General features: G+C 44.5%; 1 protein-coding gene across 1 annotated transcript in view; it reads right to left on the bottom strand.

The window, feature by feature from the left end:
- The window catches only part of LOC144611101 (equilibrative nucleobase transporter 1-like), a 74614-nt gene extending 70476 nt beyond the window's left edge, over positions 1-4138 (bottom strand). The window contains exons 1-2 of the mRNA XM_078430173.1: positions 4045-4138; positions 328-385 (exon numbers count right to left, since the gene is read on the bottom strand). Coding sequence (XP_078286299.1) covers positions 328-385; positions 4045-4138 — 152 coding nt within the window. The remainder of the gene's footprint in view (positions 1-327; positions 386-4044) is intronic.
- Between the last annotated feature and the right edge of the window lie 22946 nt (positions 4139-27084).

Here is a 27084-nt window from a genome sequence, read left to right as displayed (position 1 = left end):
CTCCCTACCCCTTCCTCTTTCCCTCCCTCTCACTCCCTCCTTACGAGATAGATTTAAACTTTAAAATATAACACCGATTTCAATGAAACGTATTCCATTAGCAAGAAAGGGACGACGGTGAGTAATGTGGGCCTAAAATTGTCGCGCTATCGTGTACTGTTTTGGCTGTAGTTCAGGAATAAACAAACAAACAAACAAACAAACAAAGGAGTGTTTTAGTTTATAGATAGTGTAGGAGCGTTTTGTGTTTATTAGTTATGTTTGCATATTATTATATTACCTTGTATCCTGCTGTATTTTGGACACTGATGTTAATGCTATGCTTACATATCGGCTGGGTGGAGCCAGAGAACGTGCAGCTTCGCCGTGTTACGACATTTGAAGCCTAGAGGCGATGACAGAGGTCCAGCCCAAAGAAACCAGCAGCCAAGATGTAATCGTTGTAGATCTTACTGACAAGAAGATTAGAAGATGCACGGTGGCGCAGCGGTAGAGTGCTGCCTTATCATATATCATATTATATCATATATATACAGCCGGAAACAGGCCTTTTCGGCCCTCCAAGTCCGTGCGGCCCAGCGATCCCCGTACATTAACACTATCCTACACCCACTAGGGACAATTTTTACATTTACCCAGCCAATTACATACCTGTACGTCTTTGGAGATGTCTTTGGCCTTACAGAGAATGCAGCGCCGGAGACTCGGGTTCGATCCTGACTACGGGCGCCGTCTGTACGGAGTTTGTACGTTCTCCCCATGACCTGCGTGGGTTTTCACCGAGATCTTCGGTTTCCTCCCACACTCCAAAGACGTACAGGTTTGTAGGTTGATTAGCTGGGCAAATGTAAAAATTGTCCCTAATGGGTGTAGGATCGTGTTAATGTGCGGTGATCGCTGGGCGGCGCGGACCCGGTGGGCCGAAGGACCTGTTTCTGCGCTGTATCTCTAAATCTTTAAAAAATCTAAATGATTAGTAAACAACATCTCCGCCGAAGATAGATCAATTACATAGATTACGGTAGGATATAGATTTTTTTACCAAACGAATCAATAACAAGTCGATGACAAGAGATATGCCAATATGTTATATTGCAACTTCAAATAATCGTGTAACTAATTCAAACGTCGTAGGAGGTCTGTGTTATTGTGATTGCTTGCGTCATTAAACATTTCTTTCCACCTAATCTGTGTAAGCGGCAGGTTGGGAGCTAATTTGATAGAGGAGAGGCAGGCCGCTATGGATAGTGACAGCCAGAGTGCTCCTTTGTGGCTCCCCTTTCCCTCGGGCAACCGGCTCTCTTTGAACTGTGTCAATATATTATGTCCGATTGTAACATGAGGATTGCAGTTTAGTGCATCGGACTTGTTTTCAAGAGGCTAAGGTATGTAGGGAGTCCCGGACAGATCAATTAATTTGGCCAAACTTGCAAACCAGTCCGTATTATCCACCCATTCTGGGATCCGGTTAGTTTCAGGCTCCCTGCTTTCTTCGACTTGCACATTATTTATTACTAAGCGTCTGTTATCTGAATCCTTCCAACTACGACAAATGTTGTGTTCGATAAATCATTGGATTTAGATGACAGTTTTGATTCACCCACTAATTTATTACCCTATGAAATGAGGCACATACACTCACATATCCTCGAATATCCCCGAATATCCCGAACGCACTCGCAAACCCGAGTACGCAGCAGAGCACGTCGCAGGATGTTTCTACATACACTCAGGTAAACCCGTACGCACTCGAAAACTCATCAGAGCACGCCACAGGATATTTCGGTCTTGATCACGAGGCACCGTTCGCGACACGGTCCAAGGCTGAGGTTCCCTTACCGAAAGGGCGCCCAACACCAACCTTTATGGCATTTATTGTCGGAGCAGAACGCGCCACTGCCCCCTCCCTGAGCCAATCATAAGCCCCACTTCTCTGCAAAGTGTCTGCGCTACAAACGGCAGGTGGTCTACGCAACTATTGCTGTTGTGTTTGCCAACGTTACGCTTGACCATATAATGGCCTTGAAGACTGCGTTCCCAAGCTATGATCACAGCTGCGAGGAGATAACGTGTCTGGAAACTTGTTTTCAATAGGCTAAGGTATGTAGGGCTGCTAACTTAGCTGATAACTCAATTTCATATTTTAGCTGAAATTATCAGTTTAATTCTTACACTGCAAATGGTTACTTGACGTTCGAGAAGTTAATGTTCATACGGCTGGGGTGTAAGCTGCCCAAGCGAAATATGAGGTGGTGTTCCTCCAATTTGCGTTGGGCATAACTCTGATAATGGAGGAGGCCCAGGAGAGAAAGGTCAGTGTGGGAATAGGAGGAGGGGTTAGAGTGTTTAACGACCGGTTGATCAGGTCGGTTTAGGCGGACTGAGCGGAGGTGTTCAGCAAAACAATCGCCGAACCTGCGGTTGGTTTTCCGCGAAACGATCGCCGAACCTGCGGTTGGTACTGTGCAGTGCGCAGTACTTATGTCCCAACTCGAGGGAGGATGTCTTTAAGTAGATACGGGGCAGATGTGATTTACGACGATGATATCTCGGCTTGCAAGCTTGATTGATAGTGAGGCTGTATTGAAGTTGGATTTATTGTGAGGTTACCATTTGTTAGGTGCGCAAAACGCTGCGGATCGTACGGTTTCACGAGGGCCATGGATAAAGTGAACGCACAAAACCGTTAACACAGGGACGAAGAATCTAAAACTCCTGGGTTTCTTCTGCTAAGGTTAATAGTAACATCGGGGGCAACTATTCAGCTCGGAGAAGAGTCCGTACCCGTAGTGACTTAAACGAGGTAGCTATAAAATAGGATGACATGACTACTTTTAAAAGACAGTGGCTCCTTTATGGACAGGACGTATGCAGGGGAGCGTAGGCCAAATGCGGACAAATAGCAGCAGTCTAATATGCCAACTTGGTGGGCATGGGCAAGGTGGGCGAGTCTCTTGCCCAGAGTAAGGGAATAAAGAACCAGAGGACATAGGTTTAATTTGAGGGGGGGAGAGAGAGAGAAAGAATTAATAGGAACCTGAGCGAAAGACCTGAGTTTTCAACAAGTGTAATCATTCATATGGAGCTAACAAAGTCTAATTTCTGTTGACTTGCGTCACATTTTCATTTTTTGTGGGTTTTTTGTTCATACATTTGTAAAGTGAAAAGAGAAGTAAATGGAAAATTCGCAACTCCCGGCATCGTGTGTGGGAGGGAAATAATCAATGATTTAGATCAAACTGGGGTTTGAATAGGAAGGGATCTAATTAGTAGGAACCAATAAGGAATGTCATGGAGTCTTGAGTCATAGAATATTGCATCGTGGAAACAGGCCCTTCGTATCATCTTGCCCACGTCGACCAACATGTCCCATCTACACTAGTCCCACCTGCCGGTGTTTCGTCCATATCCCTCTAAACCTGCTATATTCATGTGCTTGTCTAAATGCGTCTTAAGCGTTGCGATATTACCTGCCTCAAATACATCCTCCGGCAGCTCGTTCCATGCAACCAAATCAAATCAAATCAAATCAAATTGCTTTTATTGTCGTTCTAAAATAAATTTGAATGAAATTGTCGTTACCATGCAGTCATAGAAAATAAAGAGCACAGGACACACAATTACATAGTTTAACACAGACAACCATCACAGTGATTCCTCCAGGCACACCCTCACTGTGATGGAAGACAAAGAAAAGTCTTATCTCCTCCTCTGTTCTTCTCCCGCGGTCAGGCAGTCAAACTGCTGCTTCGAGGCGATCGGGGCTCCCGACTCCCGAAGCCCCTGCCGGGCGATGGAAAGTCCCAGGGCCGAGCCGAGCAGGCCGATGAAGGTCCTAAGCCCCCACCGGGGGGGGAGCCCACCACCCCCCACATATACACAGCTAAAAATAAGTCATTACATACATCTAAACGCTTAAAATAGACAAAGAAAGAAGAAAAAAAGACAGACAGACTGCCGGTGAGCCGCAGCCTTAAGGCGCAGCCACTTCCGGAGCCTTTGTATGAAAAGGTTACCTCTCAGGTTCTTATTAAAGCTCCTCACACCCCTCCTTCACCTCTTCACTATGTCCTCTGGTTGACGATTTCACTACTTTTGCCAAGAGACTCTGTGCTTCTACCTGATATATTCCTCCCATGGTTATATCAGATCATCTATAAAATCACCCCACCCCCATCCTCCTGCACTCCTAGGAGTACAGTCCTGGCCTGCTCAATCTCTCTCTATAGGTCAGACATTCCAGTTCTGTCAACATCCTCGTAAATGAAAGTGGTGCGAATGGGTGGGAAATTTTGAGCATCCCTGACAGTTCAACAACAAGGTAACCCGAAGATAATCAATAGATCACTTCACTGGGTGATGAGTTAATGGCAGCGGTAATGGGGACTTAGCACGCTTCATATGATCGAGCACAGTACAGCACAGAAACAGGCCCTTCGGCCGACAATCTCGATGCCCAACGTGATGCCAAGACCAAATATAATCCCTGCCTCCTCTCTGTATCTATGTGCCTATCCAAAAGCTTCAAATCGCACGTTCACTTCTGCCACAAACCGAGGGTGCGGTGTAGGTAACGATCATTCTCTGCATAAAACCCTTTCCCACACATCTCCGTTAAAAGTCGCCATCGGGAAGAATGTACAGGAGATTGAAAGCTGCAATATCCAGGTTCAGGAGCAGCTTCTACCCAACGACATCGGGCTATTGAAGACGAGGAACACCAACTAACCTCCGAATTACAAACTGTCTTGTTTGCGCCATGGACTTGAGAGCATTGATTTTCTCCTTGCATTATATTGTTTGTTTGCGTTAATATATTGATCATTTATTTTTGTTGTTTAATATGGTGCCTAATGAGTATACATTTACCTACAGGTTGTGCTGCTGCAGGTTAAATTGCCATTGCCATCTCTAGACGTGAACGTTGCCCTTCTTACTTAAAATCAATGTGACATTTGTTATGTGACATTTCCGTTTTGGGGGAATGGTTCTGGCTTCTACACTCAACGCCTCGATCAATAAAGGCAACCACGCCATGCGCCTTCTTTAGCAGGCTATCTACTGCTTTAAGGAAGTAATTTATGAAATGAGGATCGCTGGCGAGTGAGAACACTAAAGACATTCATCGTGCTACAACGATGCACAATCCTGCAACGCCTCGCGCATTGTTATTCTTTTTTTTGCAGCGAAGAGGTGACCTCGATTTCGACATAGTACCTTCTCCACCCTCATCAAATATTGACTTTGACATTCAATTAGCTTGGGATATCCAAAACGAATGTACTATTTGATGAGCAAGCGTTCCGCTGGTCAACCTGTTCCATATTGGGAAGGCGACTGTAAGGCGAACATGTACCATTAAAGCCAAGAAATTTAACAGCATTCATGTTTAGACCATTATGGGGCGGTGGGGGTGGGCGTCTGAGGTGCTTTGCTCCATTACTCCAGGATTGACTACAAACGTCAGGAAGTCATGATGCAGCTTCGGAAGACTTTGGCTATGCCGCATGTTACGAATTGTGCACAGCTACGATCCGGGAAGGACGTGTGGACATTCGAAATGGTGCAGCCGAGGTTTACCATGGTGCTTAAGGGATAGGTGCTACAGGGAGATGTTGCGCTGACATTGATCGCCTATCATGGAGGGGCGACATGACAGGAGTATATAAAGTTATGAGAGGCATAGATAAGGGAGAAAGACAGAAGGACTTTACCACTGGGGAAATATCCAATACTACATTTCAGATCTTTAAGGAGGCAACGGCAAAGTTTAAAGCAGGTGAGCGGAGTAAGGTTTTTCTTAATAAAGAGAATAGCACCATGCCCACCAGAGACGTTGTGGGCCATAGGGATAATTCCCTGTTGTTCTGTTCTATACTCTATGTTCTGCATAAATTCTGGAAGCCCCATGTGCGGAAGTGTTCAAATAATAATTTGAAAGAACCGTGGTTTTCCAGGGAAATTGGACACTTGGTTCGGAAAAAGAGGGAGATATACAATAAATATAAGCGGCAGGGAGTAAATGAGGTTCTTGAGGAATATAAAGAATGTAAAAGGAATCTTAAAAAGGAAATTAGAAAAGCGAAAAAAAGATATGAGGCTGCTTTGGCAAGTAATGTAAAAGTAAACCCCAAGGGGTTCTACAGATATGTCAATAGCAAAAGGATAGTGAGGGATAAAATTGGTCCATTAGAGAGTCAGAGTGGACAGCTATGTGCTGAGCCGGAAGAAATGGGGGAGATATTAAACAATTTCTTTTCTTCGGTATTTACCGAGGAGAAGGATATTGAATTATGTGAGGTAAGCGAAACAAGTAGAGTCGTGATGGAAATTAGGAGGATTAAAGAAGAGGAGGTACGGACACTTTTGAAGAATATAAAAGTGGATAAGTCTCCAGGTCCTGATAGGATATTCCCTAGGACATTGAGGGAAGTTAGTGCAGAAATAGCAGGGGCTATGACGGAAATATTTCAAACGTCATTAGAAACAGGGATGGTGCCGGAAGATTGGCGCATTGCGCATGTTGTGCCTTTGTTTAAAAAAGGTTCTAAAAGTAAACCTAGCAATTATAGACCTATTAGTTTGACGTCTGAGGTGGGAAAATTAATGGAAAAGATACTTAGGGACAATATATATAATCATTTGGATAATCAAGGCCTGATTAGAAACAGTCAACATGGATTTGTGCCTGGAAGGTCATGTTTGACTAATCTTCTTGAATTTTTTGAAGAGGTTACCAGGGATATTGATAGGGGCAAGGCTGTGGATGTTGTCTATATGGACTTCAGTAAGGCATTTGACAAGGTTCCACATGGAAGGTTGATTAAGAAGGTTAAATCGTTGGGTATTAATAGTGAGGTTGCAAGATGGAGTCAACAATAATAATAATAATAATAATATATTTATTTTATATAGCGCCTTATCACATGCTCAAAGCGCTTTACAAAAACAATTAACATAGAAACAAACAGACAAACTATCCTGACGGAAAAGCGGCGAATACTCAACGCCAGCGTCCTCTCACGTCAGGGTCCGGCAGTATAAAAAGCACAAGACACACAGATATAATTTTTTACACAAACAGCCATCACAGTGATGGCTCTAGGCATACCCTCACTGTGATGGAAGGCAAAGTCTTATCTCCTTCTCATTCTTCTCCCGTGGTGCCACGAGGTGATCGAGGCTCCCAACTTTTTGAAGCCCCCACCGGGCGATGGAAAGTCCCAGGGCCGAGCTGAGCCGGCCGATGAATGTCCTGAGCCCCCACCGGGCGATGCAAAGTGCTGCGGCCGAGCCACGCAGGGTGATGAAGGGCCTGCGGGCGGGTTGATCAAACCTCGCGCTTCGGGGCGGTCGAAGCTGCTACGGCTGGAGCTCCCAAAAACCGGTCGCCAGCCAGGGACCTGCCAACTCCCGATGTTGCGGTCTGCAGGGCCCACGGCCGAAGCCTCCGAGATGGTAAGTCCAGGCCCTGCGACCGGAGTCTTTGAGGTCGATCCCAGCTGGAGGCCGCCGACTCCACGATGTTAGGCCGTTGCGCGAACGGAGATACGACACGGTAAAGGTCGCATCTCCGTTGAGGAGGAGATTTGAAAAAAAGATTTCCCCCAACCCCCCACCACCCCCCTACATACACAGAATTAAAAATAAAACAAAACGTACATTTAACAACGACAATGACAAAAAAAACCAAAAAAAAACAGAGAGACTGCCGGTGAGCCGCAGCTGCAGAACACAGCCACGCCCCAATGGGTGAATGGGAGATACCAGAGGGTAACGGTTGACAATTGTATGTCAGGTTGGAGGCCAGTGTCTAGTGGAGTGCCCCAAGGATCTGTGTTGGGTCCACTGTTGTTTGTCATTTACATTAATGATCTGGATGATGGTGTGGCAAATTGGATTAGTAAATATTCGGATGATACTAAGATAGGTGGAGTAGTTGATAGTGAGGTGGATTTTCAAAGTCTACAGAGAGACTTGGGCCTTTTGGAAGGGTGGGCTGAAAGATGGCAGATGGAGTTTAATGCTGATAAGTGTGAGGTGCTGCATTTTGGTAGGACAAATCAAAATAGGACGTACAGGGTAAATGGTAGGGAATTGAGGAATGCAGTGGAACAGAGGGATCTGGGAATAACTGTGCATTGTTCCCTGAAGGTGGAATCTCATGTGGATAGGGTGGTGAAGAAGGCGTTTGGTATGTTTGCCTTTATAAATCAGAGCATCGAGTATAGAAGTTGGGATGTAATGTTGAAATTGTACAGGGCATTTGTGAGGCCGAATCTGGAGTATGGTGTGCAGTTCTGGTCGCCAAATTATAGGAAGGATGTCGACAAAATGGAGAGGGTACAGAGGAGATTTACTAGAATGTTGCCTGGGTTTCAGCACTTAGGCTACAGAGAGAGGTTGAACAGGTTGGGTCTTTATTCTTTGGAGCGTAGAAGGTTGAGGGGGGACTTATCATATCATATCATATATATACAGCCGGAAACAGGCCTTTTCGGCCCTCCAAGTCCGTGCCGCCCAGCGATCCCCGCACATTAACACTATCCTACACCCACTAGGGACAATTCTTACATTTACCCAGCCAATTAACCTACATACCTGTACGTCTTTGGAGTGTGGGAGGAAACCGAAGATCTCGGAGAAAACCCACGCAGGTCACGGGGAGAACGTACAAACTCCTTACAGTGCAGCACCCGTAGTCAGGATCGAACCTGAGTCTCCGGCGCTGCATTCGCTGTAAAGCAGCAACTCTACCGACGGACAGAGTTGACGTGGGTAGGCTTTTCCCTTTGAGAGTGGGGAAGATTCCAACAAGGGGACATAGCTTCAGAATAGAGGGACAAAGGTTTAGGGGTAATATGAGGGGAACTTCTTTACTCAGAGGGTTGTGGCTGTATGGAATGGGCTTCCGGTGGAAGTGGTGGAGGCTGGCTCGATTTTATTATTTAAGAGTAAATTGGATAGGTATATGGATAGGAGGGGATTGGGGGGTTATGGTCTGAGTGCAGGTAGATGAGACTAGGTCAGGGAGAATGGTCGGCGTGGACTGGTAGGGCCGGACAGGCCTGTTTCCATGCTGTAGTTGTTATATGTTATATATGTTATATATGTTATATATGATTGCGTGCAATGACTAATTGAACAATGGAGATCACCGGATATTTCATTGCGTTCTTCAGCTGCTCTCTGAACATCGACTGCGTTACGCCATAAATGAACGTGTTTGTGCAACAACTTAATGTCAACAACATGAATGAAATTTGCTGAAATATGAACGTGGAGTCCGTATCATTATCGGGGTCTACATTTGCAATGATGTAATGGAAGAAATATATGACATAAGCCAACCACAAAAGAATGAAGTTGCCGGATACGGCGAAGAGCAAAATGATCGACTTCCTTCTACTCTCCATTTCAGGGTCACTGCGTTTAACTTCCTGACTCCTCAGTCTCTTCCGGATTTGACTGGCTACTAAAATGTGTCTCACCGTCAGGGCATTGAGCGACAGGATCAAAGCGAATGGGAACAATGGTGTTAAAACTTTATCCAGCCAGTCATATGCCACCCATCCGGGTTCAGTGTAATATCTTGATTTTCGCAAACACCCCAACGGGACACCGCTGATTACCTTCTCGGGTTCAAACGTGAAGTAAACAGGAACATTTTTGCAACAAAACAAAACACAGGTAGTTGCCAGAACGGCGTTTGCTACAGTACCAGTGCAATATTTCGTTTTGCATTCATCGTGGCAAATGGCGATAAAGCGATCGAATGAAAAAGCGACCGTGAACCAAACAGAACAGTCCGTGATGGCGTGGAAAGCACTGGCAATAACATTGCATACGGGGGTTACTTCTAGAATAGATCCGGGTAAGTAATAGAAAACAATCCTCCATATGATGACAGCGATTGTAAGAGATATCAGATCCGCCGCTGCCATGGCAACCAGATATCGCGTAGTGCAGACGGAAAGGCCGCATTTACCCCGGGACAGGATGGCAATCGCCATGACGTTCACTGTTTCAAAAAGATAATAATTTACATGATGGTCCTGAAATATATTCTGCTTTTCCAAGCCCGGTTGGCATCGCTCGTAATACTCCAATCTTTCAATAGCCACCAACAAAACAAATTTTACCTTCGACTCAAACAAAAATGAAGCAGCGGAGGCAGCAAAGCAGAACAAAAGTCTGATACAAAATGTTGGAACAACTCAGCGGGTCAGGCAGCAACTCTGAAGAAAAAGAATAGGTGACGTTTCGGGTCATCACCCTTCCACAGACCGAGTCTCTACCCGAAACATCACCTATTCCTTTTCTCAAGAGTTGCTTCCTGACCCGTTGTGTCACACCAGCATTTTGTATCAATCTTCGGTGTAAATCAGCATCTGCAGTTCTTTCCTGCAGAGAACAAAAGTGCGAGATGGAGTTGAGTTGAGTTAAGTGAAGTGAAGTGAAGTTAAGTTAAGTTAAGTTAAGTTAAGTTAAGTTAAGTTAAGTTAAGTTAAGTTAAGTTAAGTTAAGTTAAGTTAAGTTAAGTTAAGTTAAGTTAAGTTAAGTTAAGTTAAGTTAAGTTAAGTTAAGTTAAGTTAAGTTAAGTTAAGTGACGTGACGCAGCGGAAGAGTTGCTCTCTTAAGGCGCCAGAGACTGGTGTTCCATTCTGACTACGAGTACTATCTGTACGGAGTTTATATGTTCTCCCCGTAACCACGTGGATTTTCTCCGATATCTTCGGTTTCTTCCCACACCCAAAGACGTGCAGGTTTGTAGGCCAATTGCCTTGTATACGTGGTATAAGTGTAAATTGTTCCTAGTGTGGGTAGGCATGTATTAATGTGCGGGGATCGTTGGTCGGTGAGGACTCGGTGGGCCGAAGGGCAAGTGTCCGAGCTGTATCTCTAACCAAAACTAAACTAAACTAACAGATCAGTTTAGAGATGCAGCATGGAAACGGGTCTTTCGTCCAATCGGATCCATGGCGACCATCGACCCCCTTTCTCCCCCTTTGGCGTTCATTCTCTATAAACTGGAGGTAATTTACGGAGGGCAGTCAATGTACAATGTACTATGTACGATAGTACCCGTAGACACGATCGAACACCAGTCTCTGGCGCTTTAAGGCAGCAACTCTACTGTTAGGGTGTGGGAGGAAACCAGAGAGCGCATGAATGTCACAGGAGGAACGTGCAAACTCCACAAAGGCAGCACCAGAGTCCTGAAACGATCCTGGGCTCCTGGCACGGTGAAACAGCAGCAGATCGACTGTGGCGACAAATTTATCAGTTTAAATATTATAAAATGACTGGCAACATAGAATTTTACCCACAATTCAATACTAACAACGGCCAAACCTATTTTCAGCACATTGGACATTGGTGACCCAAGTCTCAGAAGCCGAGTGAAGGGTCATTGTGAATCAATGACTGCAAATCAAAAATTCAAATCCGACACTTAACGAGGTTCGGAATGAAATTTCTGATTTTGGAAATCTGAACTAAAGGGCGGAAAATGCTGGAATTCTCAACAGTTCAGCCTGTGTTCGTGCTGAGTGAAACATTATTGAAATGGACATGAAGGGTTTGAATAGCGATGAGCCAAATGCACGCAAATGGGATTAGCCCAGTTTTCTAATTGCATGCCGGCATGTGTATGTGCAACTCTGTGACTCCATAACATTGTGTCGGATCTTGGGGCGGAAATGAAAATAGTTTTAGAGACAGTGATGGAGAAATGAAAAGGAGGATGTTATTTCAGACTTCGTTCTATGCCGCATTTCCAGTTTTGATTCACAAGCACACCTTTTTCCCCCAAAAGAGGGACTGAGGCACTGGCAAAGAAAAACACACATGGTTAGAAAAGAAACATTGACAACACATGAAATAACAAAGGGTAGATTGGACATCATACCCGCCTCGGCCGCTCAGAAGATCATAGTTGCTCGAATCCTCGTTTTCCCCCAAACTCATTGATGATCGTTTTCCCCCCCCCCAAACACACACTGATGCTAGTTTTACCTAACTTGAATGTATCTTTTAAAACTTACACTTAAAAATCGTAAACTTTATATTAAGACTGTACTCCCACTGTAGTTTTACATCTGCTGTTTGGGTTTTGTCTGGTCATTTTAATTAACTGTATTGCTTTGTATGGTAATGTACTATCTTTTTAACCATTGTACATATTGTATTGTTTTTCTTTTCTGGGATGCCTAACAACATCAGGCTGTCGATGAAAACTAGCCTCTCGGTTAACTCTAGTACCTTTACATTTGTTTAAATGTCAATTAATGTACATTGTCCATTTTTGAAATAAATTATTAAATGACAATGAAAAGAAAAATGAGCGTGTTGAAGTATAAAAAATCTGTCAACACTCGTCCTTAAATGTGAAATGAGGAACATAGACAATGAGATCGGTGTGGTAAAATACTATTACACAAGGGCAGTATCCGATTAAGAAGAAGGATGCTTTGGCAGTCTGGAAGAGCATTAAGGTGAATGGGATTAGGGCCCGATTGGATGCTTGTAGAAACAAGGAACCGCAGATGCTAGCTTAGAAACAGAGACATAAAAGTGCTGGAGTAATTCAGCGGGTCAAGTATCATATCCGGAGATATGACATGATATGTCATATCATGAGTCATTATTTGGGTCTGGGGTCTTCTTTACAGCCGCAGACACAAGGAACTGAAGATGTTGGTTGTGTATAGATAACGAACTGCACATTCTGGTGTGTAGAAGCAAGGGAACTACATATGTTGCTTGTAGAAACATGTAACTGCATATGCTATTTTTCTTCACTGAAGTCTAAATAAGGAGCCGTCCTGAAACGTCACCTATCCATATTTTCCAGAGATGCTGCGTGACCCGTTGCTTTCTCTAGCATTTTGAATATTGCTTGGTTCAAGAACACAGAGAGGATACTGCGGGAAACTTGACGAACTTGTTGCGTCTTCTCTAGAATCGGGCGAGGTCGGGAGGGCGGGGGATGGGGGAGGGTAGGTAACGTCGTTCCTTCATCTAAGAAGGCAAGTATAGAGATTCAAGGGTATTGTGGGCCAGTGAGCCTTAAGTCTTTGGTGGACCAGCTACTAGATAGGATTCTTTGGGTGAGAATTTACTCCCGCGTGGAAGAAAATTAGTTAGTTAGGGATAGTCCTCACGTTTTGTACGCGATACGTCATGAAACACTAACCTTCGACGTAAATGTACAGTAGACGGGTCGGTTACTACGTTTGTAGATGATAGCAGAATTGTCGGGTCGCGGACTGTGAGGAAGGTTCTCATTGTATACAGAGGGGTATGGATCAGTCACAGAAATGGGTGGAGAAATGGCAGATGGGCTTTAATCCGAACGAGAGTGAGACGTTGCCCTTTCAGAGATCAAATGTAAGGGGAAAATATTCAATTAATCACCTTTAACACCATTAATGCACAAGAGGGATGATGTGATCCAAGTCTATAACTCCCTGAAATTGGCAACACGCGCAGATGGATCAGTCAAATTCGGCATATGGAATGCTATTTTTTATTGAGTATGAGAGTCGGGAATTCGTGATGCAGTTTTGCAAGACTTTGACTATGCCGTATTTGGAGCATTACCCGCAGTTTTGATTTCCCCGTTACAGGAATGACGTGGAGGTTTTGGAAATGATGCAGAGGAGGTTTATGAAAATGATGCCTGTTTTAGGGGTATTATTTTAGGGGAACTTTAGACAGACTTGATTGTTCCCATGGAACGCCGGAGGTTGGAACCAGACCTGATAATATATAAAATTATGAGGCATAATTATGAGAGGCATAATTATGAGTTACATTGGGGAAACCGTCATACCTTTTTCTCAGGATGGAAAAACTAAATACCGGAGGATTAGTTTAGTTTAGAAATAGAGTGTGGAAACAGCCGATTCGGCCCACCGAGGTCGTGCTGATTACCTGTACACCAGTTCTATGTTATCACAATTCTGCATCGTACACACCAGGATAAATTTGTAGAAGCCAATTAACCTACAAACATGTACGTCTTTGGAATGTGGGATGAAGTTGGAGCACCCGTTCAAATTCCACGCGGCCAAAGGGAGAACGGACAAATACGGTACAGAGTACAGCTGTATTTAGGATCGAACCCGGGTCTCTGGTGCTGTCAGACAGCAAATACACCGCTTCTCAACTCTCTCTGACGCCTCTACATCTTTTCTGTAATGGGGCGATCCAACTGCACACAATTCTCCAAATGCGGCCAAACTAAAGTCTGATAAAGCTGCACCATGACTTATTGACTCCTATATTGAACGCCTCTAGCAATGAAGGCAATCATAACATATGCCATATTTATCATCCTATGTACCTATGCTGCCAGCTATAAACTTGAACTCCACGTCCCCACTGCACATCAATGCTGTAAAGGGTAAAACCACCAACCGTATACCTTCCCCTTACATTCGATCTCGCACCTGCTGTGGTTTGAGCTCTATCTGCCGTTTTTCCGCCCATTTCGTCAAGTGACCTCGATCCCGCTGCATCTTCTGGCAGCCTTCACCTCTCTTTGCAACTCCTCGCATTTCGGTGTCACCAACACGCTTACTCACCAGCCCATTTACATCTATATATATCTCTATTACTTACAGCAGAGGACCCCCTAAGAGAGCGTTTTGGAACTCCACTAGTCACCGGCTTCTAGTCAGAATTCCCCACCTGCCATCACAATCTTCTCATGTCTATAAATAACCTTGTTCGCTGTTCCAGATGTCAACTTCTCTACATCGGCGAGACCAAACGCAGTCTCGGCGATCGTTTCGCTCAACACCTTAGAAACATAGAAACATAGCAACATAGAACATAGGTGCAGGAAGAGGCCATTCGGCCCTTCTAGCCAGCACCGCCATTGATTATGATCATGGCTCATCATGCACATTCAGTAACCTGTCCCCAACCTCTCCCCATATACCTTGATTCCACTAGCCCCCAGAACTCTATCTAACTCTCTCTTAAATTCATCCAGTGATTTGCCCTCCACTGACGGCTGTGGCAGAGAATTCCACAATTCACAACTCTCTGGGTGAAAAAGTTCCTTCTCACCTCAGTTTCAAAAGGCCTCCCCTTTATTCTAAGACTGTGGCCCCTGGTTCTGGACTCCCCAACATTGGGAACATTTTTCCTGCATCTAGCTTGTCCATTCCTTTTATAATTTTACATGTCTCTATAAGATTCCTTCTCATCCTTTTAAGGTCCAGTCACGCCATCTCAGGGACCAATCTCGTGAACCTGCGCTGCACTGCCTCAATTATACGGATGTCCTTTCTCAAATTAGGAGACCAGAACTGTACAGAATACTCCAGATGTGGTCTTAACAGTGCCCTATACAAATGCAGAAGAATCACTGTACTCCTATACTGAAATCTTCTCATTATGAATGCCAACATTCCATTAGCTTTCTTCACTGCCTGCTGTACCTGCACGCCAACTTTCAGTGATTGGTGTACAAGGACGCCTTCGCTCAGTCCGCCTTAACCAACGTGATCTCCCCGTGGCTCAGCACTTCAACTCCTCCTCCCAATCGCAGACTGGCCTTTTTGTCTTGGGTCTCCTCCATTGTCATACTGAGCCCACCGCAAATTGGAGGAACAGCATTTCATATTTCGCTTGGGCAGCTTGAACCCCAGCGGTACGAACATTGATTTCTCTAATTTCAGATAGCTCCGTTGTCCCTCTCTGTTCCCCCTTTCCAGTACACGCACTATCCTCGTGTCGCCAACTACATCCTTTCTTTGTCACGCCCCTCCTCTGACATCAATCTGAAGAAGGGTTTCGACCCGAAACGACACCCATTCCTTCTCTCCTGAGATGCTGCCAGCCCCGCTGAGTACTCCAGCATTTGGTGATACATGTTCAGAGTCCATGCGACGAAGTCATCGTGAATCCTGTACATCTTAATCTTCTGGATCAGCTTACGCTATGGGACCTTATCGAAAGCCTCAGGAATAGCGTCTTTCCCTCTGCTTTCAGCCTTCAGAATTGACTTTACATAAGCTAGGGTGTTGTTCGATTCACCGCTACCTCATTGTGTATATTGGACTTTGTGCAAGGAGTTGATGCGCGATGATATTGGTAACGATTTCCTGCACTCTGAATCTTCCCCTTGCGATATCTATTGTATTTTACTTTAAACTAATTGCATCTATGTGTGGTCTATCTGATCTGCATGGAAGACATCAAATCAGAACTTTTAACTGTACCATAGCAGTTGTGACAATAAGAAAAGACTTTCTTTCTTCAAATGTCTTCAACTTTTTTTAAGTGCACAAGACGTTCAGGGCATTCAGAGAAATAAATCCGGTAGTTGTACAAAATCTCTTGCCAAGAATAGGGGAATCGAGGTACATGGTACATAGATTCAAGGCAAGGGGAAAAATTATTTAATAGGAATCCGAAGGGTAACCTTTTCAAACAAAGGGTGGTGGGTGTATTGAACAACCTGCCAGAGGAGGTAGTTGAGTCTGGGACTATCCCTTCGTTTAAGAAACAGTTAGACAGGCACATCGGCAGGACAGGTTTGGAGTGGTGTGTAGCAAGCTCCGGCAGGTGGGACTAGTTTGCTGGGACATGTTGGCCAGTGTGGGCAAGTTGGGCCGAAGGGCCAGTTTTCATACTGTATCACTCTCTGACTCTGCGAATCTATCTAGTTTAGATTAATTTAGCAATAACAGGAGATAACAGGAGGTAATTCCTGTTAATTTAGAGTTAACAGGACCATCGGCTCACAGAGTCCATGCCGACCAGAGATCCCCACACACTAACACTTTCAGAGAAAACCCACGCAGGTCACGGGGAGAACGTACAAACGCCGGACTGACAGCACCCGTAGTCCGGACTGAACCCGGGTCTCCGGCGCTGAAAGCGCTGCAAGGCACCAGCTCTACCACTGATCCGCCCGTAAATCTCCTTCCGTAAATCTGCCACTTATTTCCGACTGCAGTTAGTGACGCAGATTTCTTACAATTCTGCAGTAACCAACTGCCCTGAACTAAGTTCACTGCCACCAACCAAAGTAATTCTAAGCCTCCACTCGCCATCTTCCCTGGGGATATATCTCCTTCGAGGACTGCTGAGCAGCAGAGAATGTTAAGCACGCGTCAATGCCTTGAGTTACTGAGAATACTTTTCTACTAAGCACTCAACGAAATTTTTCGATTTTCTCACCTTTGCCCTGGCACTCGAGCGAATCACACTTCCTTCGTTGGAGGAAGCTGATTCCTACAAAGCAGATTAAAGCTCCTATAGCTGCAATAGTAGATTAAAGTATCACTTACCTGGAACACCAATGATAGAAAGGAAAACGTAATAAATATTCTCAATCAATGCAAATGTTTCCCTCATTTTCTTTGGAAGGAACGTGCCTGTGCTTCGTGGACAATGGATCTGAAATAATATTTCAGGCAAACCAATTCTTCCGCCTGTAATTTATATCGTACAGCTTCCCGTTGGGACTTTGTGATTGCAACATAGGTCACAGTAGCCAACCAACAACAAAGATTACGTCATCAGAGGTAAGTTCCCTCTTCAGGAAAGAACATGAAAGTGCAATCGAGTTCCAGATCTTATTCTGTATTAATGCAGGAAAAATGTTCCCAATGTTGGGGGAGTCCAGAAACACGGGCCACAGTCTTAGAATAAAGAGGAGGCCATTTAAAACTCAGGTGAGAAAAAACGTTTTCACCCAGAGAGTTGTGAATTTGTGGAATTCTCCACCACAGAGTGCAGTGGACGACAAAGCACTGGATGAATTTAAAAGAGAGTTAGATAGAGCTCTAGGAGCTAGTGGAATCAAGGGATATGGGGAGAGGTGGGGCACAGGTTACCGATTGTGGATGATCAGGATCAACAAGGGCTCGAAGGGCCGAACGGCCTGCTCCTGCACCTATTTTCTATGTTTCTATGTTTCTACGTCATAATGCCAATTGTTCAAGTGAATACACGGTGACCATTTTTTTCCAAGTCAGGGGTAGCAAGAGGTTTGGCAGGTTAGGCCGTTATTCGTTGGAGCGCCCGGGTTGACGGTGATCTTGGCGGGATGTGTAACATCACGAAGGAAATAAGCAAGATGAATACACAGAAAATTGTTTCTCAAGAATTTTAAGGGCATAGGTCATAGAGTCGTCAAGTCATACAGCATGGAAACAGCCCATTCACAGCGATCAACATGTCCCGTCTACACTAGTCGCACCTGCTTGCGTTTGCCCTTTATCCTTCTAAACCTATCATATTCATACACCTGTCGAAATGTTACTTAAACTTTGCGATACTGCCTGCCATAATTACCTCCTCCCGCCATTTGTGTAAAAGCACATAAACATAGAAAATAGGTGCAAGATTAGGCCTATTGGCACTTCGAACCAGCACCGCCCTTCACTTTGATTATGGCCTATCATCAAACATCAGTACGCCGTTCCTGTTTTCCCATATCCCTTGATTCCGATAGCCCTAACAGCTCTATCTAACTATCTCTGGAATATATCCAGTGAATTGGCTCCACTGCCTTCTGTGGAAGAGAATTCCACAGATCTACGGACGCCGTCTGTACGGAGTTTGTACGTTTTCCCCGTGACCTGCGTGGGTTTTCTCCGAGATCTTCGGTTTCCTCCCACACTCCAAAGACGTAGGTTAATTGGCTGGGCAAATGTAAAAATTGTCCCTAGTGGGTGTAGGATCGTGTTAATGTGCGGTGATCGCTGGGCGGCGCGGACCCGGTGGGCCGAAGGGCCTGTTTCTGCGCTGTATCTCTAAATCTTTAAAAAATCAAAAAGATTAGTAAAAAAAATCTCCGCCGAAGATAGATCAATTACATAGATTACGGTAGGATATAGATTTTTTTAACAAACGAATCAATAACAAGTCGATGACAAGAGGTATTCCAATATGTTATATTGCAACTTCAAATAATCGTCTAACTAATTCAAACGTCGTAGGAGGTCTGTGTTATTGTGATTGCTTGCGTCATTAAACATTTCTTTCCACCTAATCTGTGTAAGCGGCAGGTTGGGAGCGAATTTGATAGAGGAGAGGCAGGCCGCTATGGATAGTGACAGCCAGAGTGCTCCCCTTTCCCTCGGGCAACCGGCTCTCTTTGAACTGTGTCAATATATTATGTCCGATTGTAACATGAGGATTGCAGTTTAGTGCATCGGACTTGTCGATGGGCGTCCCGGACAGATCAATTAAGTTGGCCAAACTTGTAAACCCGTCCGTATTATCCACCCATTCTGGGATCCGGTTAGTTTCAGGCTCCCCTGCTTTCTTTGACTTGCACATTATTTATTACTAAGCGTCTGTTATCTGAATCCTTCCAACTACGACAAATGTTGTGTTCGATAAATCACTGGATTCAGATGACAGTTTTGATTCACCCACTAATTTATTACATTATGAAATGAGGCACATACACTCACATATCCTCGAATATCCCCGAATATCCCCGAACGCACTCGCAAACCCGAGTACGCAGCAGAGCACGTCGCAGGATGTTTCTACATACACTCAGGTAAACCCGTACGCACTCGAAAACTCATCAGAGCACGCCACAGGATATTTCGGTCTTGATCACTAGGCACCGTTCGCGACACGGTCCAAGGCTGAGGTTCCCTTACCGAAAGGGCGCCCAACACCAACCTTTATGGCATTTATTGTCGGAGCAGAACGCGTCACTGCCCCCTCCCTGAGCCAATCATAAGCCCCACTTCTCTGCAAAGTGTCTGCGCTACAAACGGCAGGTGGTCTACGCAACTATTGCTGTTGTGTTGTGTTTGCCAACGTTACGCTTTACCATAGAATGGCCTTGAAGACTGCGTTCCCAAGCTATGATCACAACTGCGAGGAGATAACGCGTCTGGAAACTTGTTTTCAATAGGCTAAGGTATGTAGGGCTGCTAAATTAGCTAATAACACAATTTCATATTTTAGCTGAAATTATCAGTGTAATTCTTACACTGCAAATGGTTACTTGACGTTCGAGAAGTTAATGTTCATACGGCTGGGGTGTAAGCTTCCCAAGCGAAATATGCGGTGGTGTTCCTCCAATTTGCGTTGGGCATAACTCTGATAATGGGGGAGGCCCAGGACAGAAGGGTCCGTGTGGGAATAGGAGGAGGAGGAGTTAGAGTGTTTAGCGACCGGTTGATCAGGTTGGTTTAGGCGGACTGAGCGGAGGTGTTCAGTGAAACGATCGCCGAACCTCCGGCTGGTACGCAGTTCTTATCTCCCAACTCGAGGAAGGATGTCTTTAACTAGATACGGGGCAGATGTGATTTACGACGATGCTATCTCGGCTTGCAAGCTTGATTGATAGTGAGGCTGTATTGAAGTTGGATTTATTGTGAGGTTACCATTTCTTTGGAGCGCAGAACGCTGAGGAGCGTACGGTTTCACGAAGGCCATGGATAAAATGAACGCACAAAACCGTTAACACAGGGACGAAGAACCTAAAACTCCTGGGTTCCTTCTGCTAAGACCAACTATAGTTATCAGTAACATCGTGGGCAACTATTCAGCTCGGAGAGGAGTCCGTACCCGTTGTGAATTAAACGAGGTAGCTATAAAATAGGATGACATCACTACTTTTAAAGGACAGTGGAATACATTTATGGACAGGACGTATGCAGGGGAACATATGCCAAATACGGACAAATAGCAGCAGTCTAATATGCCAACTTGGTGGGCATGGGCAAGGTGGGCGTGTCTCTTGCCCAGAGTAAGGGAATCAAGAACTAGAGGACATAGGTTTAATGTGAGGGAGGGGGGAGGGAGAGAGAGAGAGAGAATTAATAGGAACCTGAGCGAAAGATATAAGTTTTCAACAAGTGTAATCTTTCATATGGAGCCAACAAAGTCTCATTTCTGTTGACTTGTGTCACCTTTACATTAATCTTTTTGTTTGTTCATGCAATTGTAAGGTGAAAAGAGAAGTAAATGGAAAATTCGAAACTCCAGGCATCGTGTGTGGGAGGGAAATAATTAATGATTTAGATCTAACTGGGATTTGAATAGGAAGGAATCTGATTAGTACGAACCAATAGGGAATGTCATGGAGTCTTGAGTCATAGAATCTTGCATCGTGAAAATAAGCCCTTCATCCCATCTTGCCTACACCGACCAACATGTCCCATCTACACTTGTTCCACCGGTCGGTGTTTCGCCCGTATCCCTCTAAACCTGCTAAATTCATGTGCTTGCTAAATGCGTCTTAAGCGTTGCGATATTACCTACCTCAAATACCTCCTCCGGCAGCTCGTTCCATGCAACCAAATCAAATCAAATCAAATCAAATCAAATTGCTTTTATTGTCATTCAAAAATAAATGTGAATGAAATTGTCGTTACCGTGCAGTCATAGAAAATAAAGAGAACAGGACACACAATTACATAGTTTAACACAGACAACCATCACAGTGATTCCTCCAGGCACACCCTCACTGTGATGGAAGACAAAGAAAAGACTCATCTCCTCCGCTGTTCTTCTCCCGCGGTCAGGCAGTCAAACTGCTGCTTCGAGGCGATCGGGGCTCCCGACTCCCGAAGACGCCCGCCGGGCGATGGAAGGTACCAGGGCCGAGCCGAGCAGGCCGATGAAGGTCCGAAGCCCCCACCGGGGGGAGCCCACCACCCCCCGCATATACACAGCTAAACGGACAGACAGAATGCCGGTGAGCCGCAGCCGCAAGATGCAGCCACTTTCGGAACCTTTGTGTGAAAAGGTTACCTCTCAGATTCCTATTAAAACTCCCCACGCCCCTCCTTCACCTCTTCACTATGTCCTCTGGTTGACGATTTCACTACTCTTGCCAAGAGACCCTGTGCGTCTACCTGATATATTCCTCCCATTGTTATATCAGATCATCTATAAAATCACCCCACCCCCATTCTCCTGCACTGCTAGGAGTACAGTCCTGGCCTGCTCAATCTCTCTCTATAGGTCAGACTTTCCAGTTCTGTCAACATCCTCGTAAATGAAAGTCGTGCGAATGGGTGGGAAATTTTGAGCATCCCTGACAGTGAACAACAAGGTAACCCGAAGATAATCAATAGATCACTTCACTGTGTGATGAGTTAATGGCAGCGGTAATGGGGACTTAGCACGCTTCATATGATCGAGCACAGTACAGCACAGAAACAGGCCCGTCAGCCGACAATCTCGGTGCCGAACATGATGCCAAGAGCAAATATTATCCCTGCCTTCTCTCTGTATCTATGTGCCTATCCAAAAGCTTCAAATCGCACGTTCACTTCTGCCACAAACTGAGGGTGCGTTGTAGGTAACGATCATTCTCTGCATAAAACCCTTTCCCACACATCTCCTTGAAAAGTCGCCATCGGGAAGAATGTACAGGAGCCTGAAAGCTGCAATATCCAGGTTCAGGAGCAGCTTCTACCCAACGACATCGGGCTATTGAAGACGAGGAACACCAACTAACCTCCGAATTACAAACTGTCTTGTTTGCACCATGGACTTGAGAGCATTGATTGTCTCCTTGCATTATATTGTTTGTTTGCGTTAATATATTGATCACTTATTTTTGTTGTTTAATGAGTATACATTTACCTACAGGTTGTGCTGCTGCAGGTTAAATTGCCATTGTTCCATTTGGGGATATATGACCTTAAAAGTCTCTAGACGTGAACGTTGACCTTCTTACTTAAAATCAATGTGACATTTGTTATATGACATTTCCGTTTTGGGGGAATGGTTCTGGCTTTTACACTCAATCAATAAAGGCAACCACGATCAATAAAGGCAACCACGCCATGTGCCTTCTTTAGCAGGCTATCTACTGCTTTCAGGAAGTAATTTATGAAATGAGGATGGCTGGCGAGTGAGAACACTAAAGACATTCATCGTGCTGCAACGATGCACAATCGCACGCATACTGGAGAGCGGTTTCCTGCAACGCCTCGCGCATTGTTATTCTTTTTTTTGCAGCGAAAATGTGCCCTCGAGTTCGACATAGCACCCTCTCCACCCTCATCAAATATTGACTTTGACATTCAATTAGCTTGGGATATCCAAACCGAATGTACTATTTGATGAGCAAGTGTTCCGCTGGTCAACCTGTTCCATATTGGGAAGGCGACTGTAAGGCGAACATGTGCCATTAAAGCCAAGAAATTTAACAGCATTCATGTTTAGACAATTATGGGGCGGTCGGGGTGGGGTACGGAGTACATAGTTCCCGGAAAATGGCAACAGAACTTGATATATTGGTAAGTAAGGCGTCTGATGTGATTTGCTACATTACTCCAGGATTGACTACAAGAGCCTGGAAGTCATGATGCAGCTTCGGAAGACTTTCGCTATGCCGCATTGTACGAATTGCGCACAGCTACGATCCGGGACGGACGTGTGGACATTCGAAATGGTGCAGCCGAGGTTTACCATGGTGCTTAAGGGGTAGGTGATACAGGGAGATGTTGCGCTGACATTGATCGCCTATCATGGAGGGGAGACATGACAGGAGTATATAAAGTTCTGAGAGGCATAGATAAGGGAGAAGGACTTTACCACTGGGGAAATATCCAATACTACATGTCAGATCTTTAAGGTGGCAACGGCAAAGTTTAAAGCAGGTGTGCGAAGTAAGTTTTTGTAAATAAAGAGAATAGGAGTGGCTGGAACTGGGAGCCAGTGTTTATGGTGGGGACAGATAAGACATTGGCATTTAATGCACTTTGGGGTATTCACGGGAGTGTGTGGTGGAGTGGGATTATGCGCTGGGAGATAAGAGTTTCTTTCGGCACAATGCCCACCAGAGACTTTGTGGGCCACAGGGATAATTCCCTGTTGTTCTGTTCTATACTCTATGTTCTACATAAATGCTGGAAGTCCCATATGCGGAAGTGTTCAGCGATTGCGAGCACTGACTAATTGAACAATTGAGATCACCGGATATTTCATTGCGTTCTTAAGCTGCTCTCTGAACTTCGACTGCGTTACGCCATAAATGAACGTGTTTGTGCAACAACTTAATGTCAACAACATGAATGAAATTTGCTGAAATATGAACGTGGAGCCCGTATCATTATCGGGGTCTACATTTGCAATAATGTAATGGAAGAAATATATGACGTAAGCCAACCACAAAAGAATGAAGTTGCCGGATACGGCGAAGAGCAAAATGATCGACTTCCTTCTACTCTCCATTTCAGGGTCACTGCGTTTAACTTCCTGACGCCTCAATCTCTTCCGGATTTGACTGGCTACTAAAATGTGTCTCACCGTCAGGGCATTGAGCGACAGGATCAAAGCGAATGGGAACAATGGTGTTAAAACTTTATCCAGCCAGTCATATGCCACCCATCCGGGTTCAGTGTAATATCTTGATTTTCGCAAACATCCCCACGGAACACCGCTGATTACCTTTTCGGGTTCAAGCGTGAAGTAAACAGGAACATTTTTGCAACAAAACAAAACACAGGTAGTTGCCAGAACGGCGTTTGCTACAGTACCAGTGCAATATTTCGTTTTGCATTCATCGTGGCAAATGGCGATAAAGCGATCGAATGAGAAAGCGACCGTGAACCAAACAGAACAGTCCGTAATGGCGAGGAAAGCACTGGCAATAACATTGCATACGGGGGTTACTTCTAGAATAGATCCGGGTAAGTAATAGAAAACAATCCTCCATATGATGACAGCGATTGTAAGAGATAACAGATCCGCCGCTGCCATGGCTACCAGATATCGCGTAGTGCAGACGGAAAGGCCGCATTTACCCCGGGACAGGATGGCAATCGCCATGACGTTCACTGTTTCAAAAAGATAATAATTTACATGATGGTCCTGAAATATATGCTGCTTTTCGCATCGGTTCGCATCGCTTTTAATACTTCAATCTTTCAATAGCCACCAACAAAACCAATTTTACCTTCGACTCAAACAGAAATGAAACTGCGGCGGCAACAAACCAGAACAAAAGTGTGATACAAAATGTTTGAACAAATCAGCGGGTCAGGCAGCAACTCTGAAGAAAAAGAATAGGTGACGTTTCGGGTCATCACCCCTTCCATAGACAGAGTCTCTACCCGAAACATCACCTATTCCTTTTCTCAAGAGTTGCTTCCTGACCCGTAGAGTCACGCCAGCATTTTGTGTCAATCTTCGGTGTAAATCAGCATCTGCAGTTCTTTCCTGCAGAGAACAAAAGCGCGAGTTGGAGTTAAGTTAAGTTAAGTTAAGTTGAGTTAAGTTAAGTTAAGATAAGTTAAGTTAAGTTAAGTTAAGTTAAGTTAAGTTAAGTTAAGTTTTATTTAAGTTAAGTTCAGTTAAGTTCAGTTAAGTTAAGTTAAGTTAAGTTAAGTTAAGTTAAGTTAAGTTAAGTTAAGTTAAGTTAAGTTAAGTTAAGTTAAGTTAAGTTAAGTTAAGTTAAGTTAAGTTAAGTTAAGTTAAGTTAAGTTAAGTTAAGTTAAGTTAAGTTAAGTTAAGTTAAGTTAATTAAGTTAAGTTAAGTTAAGTTAAGTTGAGTTAAATGACGTGACGCAGCGGTAGAGTTGCTGCCTTAAAGCGCCAGAGACTGGTGTTCGATCCTGACTACGGGTACTATCTGTACGGAGTTTATACGTTCTCCCCGTGACCGCGTGGATTTTCTCCGAGATCTTCGGTTTCTTCCCACACCCAAAGACGTGCAGGTTTGTAGGCCAGTTGCCTTGTATACTTGGTATAAGTGTAAATTGTTCCTAGTGTAGGTAGGCATGTGTTAATGTGCGGGGATCGTTGGTCGGTGAGGACTCGGTGGGCCGAAGGGCATGTGTCCGAGCTGAATCTCTAAACTAAACTAAACTAAACTAACAGTTTAGAGATGCAACATGGAAACGGGTCTTTCGTCCAATCGGATCCATGGAGACCATCGACCGCCGTTCTCCCCCTTTGACGTCCATTCTCTATAAACTGGAGGTAATTTACGGAGGGCAGTCAATGTACAATGTACTATGTACGATAGTACCCGTAGTCAGGATCGAACACCCGTCTCTAGCGCTTTAAGGCAGCAACTCTACCGTTAGGGTGTGGGGGGAAACCAGAGAGCGCATGAATGTCACAGGAGGAACGTGCAAACTCCACAAAGGCTGCACCAGAGTCCTGAAACGAACCTGGGCCCCTGGCACGGTGAAACAGCAGCAGCAACAGCAAATTTATCAGTTTAAATATTATAAAATGACTGGCAACATAGCATTTCACCCACAATTCAATACTAACAATGGCCAAACCTATTTTCAGCACATTCGACATTGGTGATCCAAGTCTCAGAAGCCGACTGAAGGGTCATTGCGAATCAATGTCTGCAAATCAAAAATTCAAATCCGACACTTAACGAGGTTCGGAATGAAATTTCTGATTTTGGAAATCTGAACTAAAGGGCAGAAAATGCTGGAATTCTCAACAGTTCGGCCTGTGTTCGTGCTGAGCGATACATTATTGAAATGGACATGAAGGGTTTGAATAGCGATGAGCCAAATGCACGCAAATGGGATTAGACCAGTTTTCTAATTGCATGCCGGCATGTGTATGTACAACTCTGTGACTCCATAACATTGTGCCGGATCTTGGGGCGGAAATGAAAATAGTTTTAGAGACAGTGATGGAGAAATGAAAAGGAGGATGCTATTTCAAACTTCGTTCTATGCCGGATTTCCAGTTTTGATTCTCAAGCATACTTTTTCCCCCCAAAAGAGGGACTGAGCACTGACCAAGAAAACACACATGGTTAAAAAAGAAACATTGACAACACATGAAACAGCAAAGGGTAGATTGGACATCATACCCGCCTCGGCCGCTCAGAAGATCATAGGTGCTCGAATCCTCGTTTTTCCCCCATACTCATTGATGATCGTTTTTTCCCCCAAACACACACTAATGCTAGTTTTACCCAACTTGAATGTGACTTTTAAAACTTAAACTTAAAAAACGTAAACTTTATATTAAGACTGTACTCACACTGCAGGTTTACATCTGCTGCTTGGGTTTTGTGTGGTCATTTTAATTAACTGTATTGCTTTGTATGGTAATGTACTATCTTTTTAACCATTGTACATATTGTATTGT

The sequence above is a fragment of the Rhinoraja longicauda genome, chromosome 39 (genome assembly GCF_053455715.1).
Source record: "Rhinoraja longicauda isolate Sanriku21f chromosome 39, sRhiLon1.1, whole genome shotgun sequence".
Classification (NCBI taxonomy): domain Eukaryota; kingdom Metazoa; phylum Chordata; class Chondrichthyes; order Rajiformes; family Arhynchobatidae; genus Rhinoraja; species Rhinoraja longicauda.
Note: the sequence above shows the minus strand (reverse complement) of the source record. Positions and strands in the feature narration are given on the sequence as shown.